This window comes from Kickxella alabastrina (genome assembly GCF_025024165.1).
Source record: "Kickxella alabastrina strain RSA 675 chromosome Unknown BX661scaffold_69, whole genome shotgun sequence".
NCBI lineage: Eukaryota > Fungi > Kickxellomycota > Kickxellomycetes > Kickxellales > Kickxellaceae > Kickxella > Kickxella alabastrina.
Genome location: NW_026251540.1, coordinates 18,208 through 22,973, shown reverse-complemented (window position 1 = coordinate 22,973; position 4,766 = coordinate 18,208). Strand labels below are relative to the sequence as shown.

At 37.2% G+C, this 4,766-nt stretch overlaps 1 protein-coding gene across 1 annotated transcript; it reads left to right on the top strand.

Moving 5' to 3' along the window:
- Nucleotides 1-1,638: 1,638 nt before the first annotated feature.
- On the top strand, nucleotides 1,639-2,019 carry BX661DRAFT_201441 (uncharacterized protein; the record flags this gene model as incomplete). Its single annotated transcript, XM_051538482.1, has 3 exons — nucleotides 1,639-1,748; nucleotides 1,793-1,878; nucleotides 1,934-2,019. The coding sequence occupies 3 exons, from the start codon at nucleotides 1,639-1,641 to the stop codon at nucleotides 2,017-2,019; spliced, it is 282 nt and encodes a 93-aa protein (XP_051388502.1).
- Nucleotides 2,020-4,766: the final 2,747 nt, after the last annotated feature.

Below are 4,766 nucleotides of genomic sequence, written 5' to 3'. Positions count from 1 at the left end.
TCCAACCCCTACTAGATTTATTTTCTCTTAAATAAAACCAATTCTTTGTTTTCCATTACGCTCACATTGCGCCACACAAATCATGTTTTTGTTGCATGTGCACCGCTACTATTTTTGTCTCTACTCCATCGTTCATCCAAATTCCTTAATGCAAAATGACCACTAAAACAACAGAAAATTTCTTTAAACATTTTTTTTTGCTTTTATCATTAAAAAGAATACACCACGTTCCCTGTATTCCTATTGAATTCTGGTAGAGACGTTCTGTGAACATGTCGAGATAAAATACTATGTATAAAAGTGTATTGAATATATAAGTGCTATGCACTGAAAAAGATGAACATATTACTTTGTGTGTTTGGCTCGAGTAGCCAGGACTGGTTAATCAGTTGATCTTCGTCAACCAATAATTACTGCACATTGCTAAAAATGCATGTCGAATGACTAGAATATTTGCAAAGAATATGGTTTACACATCTTCAATTTAAGCTCAAATTAGCAGCCTCAGTATCAAACCTCAATTTTTATACTTTAGGCCTGGTAAATTAAAAACATAAATTTACAATAATAAAACCTGACATTTTTTATATCTGGCACCTTTTTCATTTTTTCTACTGTCGAGTGTATTTTATTGCAATAATTTAAAAAATTATTTGTTGCTTTGAGATACTAGGGTTTGGCCTTTTTACTTTTCTTTACAAAGTGGAAAGGGGTGAGCCAAATACAAAGTATCTATTCCTTATTGGTCTTGTGACAAACAATTGTATGAATGTAGCCTTTTGTCTTTATATATTCTGCTTTTCTATATGCACACGTGTAACATCTGCTGCTAAATAAGCAGTGTTGAGCAGCCCAAGAATATAAAAGTGGATGTTGAGGTTGAGAGCTGTGAAATGAGTTTCCATCAACATGCCGATTGACAGGGCATAGATGGTACCATGCAGGATCAAATCAGGGGACATAATACTGATACCCTGATATGCCTCCCATTTTACAACGTACACGCATAAATGTGCATGTGCAAAGACCACAACATTGACATGCCAAGACACCAGCCTGTCTGTAGAAGAACCAGTTCTCATCAACAGAGTGCACAACTGGCGAAATGTACAACAAAGGGAGCGAGATACATATATAAGATGAGACCAGCCCTAGTTCTAATTTTGATTCCTTTGATAATAAAAACTATAACAAAACCCAAGCATGCTTTTAACACTAGGCAACTAGTGCTCCACTTAAATCACGACACCTTTAACACTAGACGGCTAATGCTCTCCCCAAATCACAACAGCAGAAAAGTTATCAGCATGTACATATTATTGAATAAATTTATATTAGAATAATTATATAAATTGTTTTATAAAAATGGACAGAGCTTGCAGCTATATATTTAAATTTAATGTCTATCATTACAGTTTAAAAATATATTTTTTAATTTTCAACCCTCATTCGCTTTTATTTTATTTTATTTTTATATTCTAAAAGTTTTTATTATTATTTTATTGTATTCTGCACTCATTCTCACTTTTGCCATGCCACATGCCTGTCGTTATAATACTTATTAAGTTGACAGGACCTACTTAGTATGCATTATTTATTCTAACAAGGCGAAGCTCTAAGTCCTACCATTTCACTACAATGAAATTCAAACTCGGTTTTGCATCTGCTCTTGTGCTTGTTTCCAGCCTGGCCTCAATGGCCAGCGTGCACACATTCCTGCGCACCCTTACTATTAATGGCAAGCAGAGGTTGACCAGTGTATTGAGCCCTACCATGGCCCTGACAAAACTAGTGGAGTCAAAGACTCTGCGTCCAACGATATGACCTGCAGTATTCCCGGCTCAAGTAAAGACGCCGACCTCTGCCCCGTTAAAGCTGGTTCTAAAATAAGAGTTGTTTAGAAACTATGATGAGGATGAGGTTGATGTTCCAGAGAATATGATCATTGAAGAAAGCCACCAAGGCCTGTGCTTTGTATTTATGGCGCCCTTGGAATCTAATGGCAAGGGTGACGTGTGATTTAAAATCTTTGAATACGGGTACAGCTCTAGTTTATGGTGCGTCAACAAAATTTGCAAGGCAAGAGGAAAGCTTTGAATCACTATTCCTGAAGACACCCTGCCTAGCGACTATTTGCTGTGCACTGAAACTACTGATCTACAGGATGCTGAGGTCCAGTATACCAAAGATGGAAAGAAGGGCGCTTAATATTTTGTTAATTGTGCTCATCTTACTGTTTCTGGTTCTGGAACCGCTGTACCTCAAGGCTATACTATTCTGAGAATTTACAAGGCGAGCGACAAAGTTATGTTTTTTATTTAGATAAAAACAATGCTACTAAGTACGTGACACCAGGCCCCGCACTTTATATTCCCGGCTCTTACAGTGCTGAAAAACCCGTTGACCATAATACTTCTGCCACTAATAATGCTAAATCTGTAGAACTTAATGAGTCCAGCCCGTAAAGTGTTGAAAAGGTGGGGAAATCTAGCAGCAGTGGTAAACTCCGTGATTGTAACAAGAGGCCCCGTCCCCGTAGATGATTAGCGAGCTCCTATTGTATGAATGCGTATATTCATTTAAATAATAAGAGGTTTATAACTTGCAGCAACTGATGTGTAAAAAATAATCAAAGTTATAATCATTAACCATCTGTTTTTGAGTGGATATCATTGAAAGCCACTGCGAACACCAAATCTTTTTCTTTACAAAAAACTCGATTTTGCATAAATTATATTTTATTTGAACGAGTGCTTAAAAATATAATCTTTTTTACTCTGTTTACAGGTTGAAAATTTATTTATACTTTACCCTGTTAGCTGTCTGTCTTGTTGCAAATCTGGCCAAATAGGGGTCAGTAAAAAAACAAGACAGACAGCTACCAGTAAACACTGTTATAATAACAAAAAGTATATATCAAAGGCAAACTATGATAAGCGCGCGACATCTGCTGTGCCGCACACATGTACAAAAATATTAAAAGGACCAGCAATAGCAAAACAAATGCTATTTTGATACACCTTGAAATTGCATCAATTTCTAGTATCATCAAGATCTGGCAAAAACAGGTTCAATCATGGACGCCATGTGGCTTTGCAATCGATGTGATTGGTTCAGGGCGTCGGGTGACACCCTAAATCAGTGTGATGCGTCTATGTGTGTCTGCGGGTCTCATCCCGGGTCGCTACCCTGAATCCCCCCCGTGGGGTTCTCAAACAAAAAAACAAAAACAAAGCAGTGGCAACTTATACTTTAGCTTGTTATGTTTGATATATATATACTGTAATAGCATTGCAAATATTTATTTGCCAACACAATTGGCTTTACAACAAATATATTGTGTTTGCAAGCACAAACCCTGCGCAAAATATTTTTGATAACACATGCGCAGCAACAATTTTTTGCCCTTGTCGCTATTCCCTTGTTTGTGTATTGTAATTGTGAAAAATGCAGTTATAAAACATAAACCCTGCAAACGATAGAATTGATAAAATGTGAAAATTAGGTTTTAAAAGATGCACATTGAATAATATGTATAACGTGTACACAATTTGCCAGCAATTTGCTGCTAAATAAATAATAAAATTTTAACCATAGTCATTTTTTTCTAGCGCCATTTTTTTATCTAACTGTTGGGAGTGTTTTTTTACAATAATTTAAAAATATAACAAAAATAAATTCCTTTTATTTTCGCAAAACAATGTGCTTTTGGCACGTTCTCATGACATTTAATTGTATAAAAGCGATAAGGAGTACTTTTTTATAAAATGAGCTTTGTATGTACGCATGTTAACAACTGTCATTTAATAAAGCAAATTTTAAAAAAAAATTATACTTTGTTGGATGGACGAGTAAATAAACAAAGGTGTAGATGGATGGATGGGTGGACGAGGACATTAATTGTTTAAAATGGTTAACTGCCGACACATTTTTATAATAAAATAAAATAAAATTACAATTGCAATCTCCGCCCTCCAATTTTTATTATTTTATTATTCTACACCCATCCTCAACTTATTTGTGCCACATACTTCTCGTTGTAATATTTATTTAGTTGGCAGGACCTACTTAGTACATATTATTCATTCTAACAAGTTGAATTTCCAAGTCCTACTATTTCACTACAATGAAATTCAAACTCGGTTTTGCATCTGCTCTTGTGCTTGTTTCCAGCCTGGCCTCAATGGCCAGCGCGCACACATTCCTGCGCACCCTTACTATTGATGGCAAGCAAACAGAGGTTGGCCAGTGTATTGAGCCCTACCATGGCCCTGACAAAACTAGTGGAGTCAAGGACCCCGCGTCCGACGATATGACATGTGGGTTCCCTGGCTCTAGCAAAGACGCTGACCTCTGCCCCGTCGAAGCTGGCTCTGAAATTAAAGCAGAGTTTAGAAACTACGATACTGAGGAAGAAGCTGATGGAAAATTCAACATGGCCATCGATGAGAGCCACCAAGGACCTTGCTTTGCATACATGGCACCCTTAGAGTCTGGTGGCAAGGGCGACGTGTGGTTTAAGATTTTTGAAGACGGGTACAGCTCTGGTTCATGGTGTGTCAACAAGATTCGTTTTTCTATGGGTTTTATGAACATTACCATTCCTAAGGATATTCTCCCTGGCGACTATTTGCTGCGCACGGAGGTTATTGGGCTGCAAGAAGCCATGTACGAGTATGAAGCGGGCCAGAAAAAGGGAGCTCAATATTTCATTAATTGTGCCCATATCACTGTTTCTGGTTCTGGAACCGCTGTACCTGACGGCT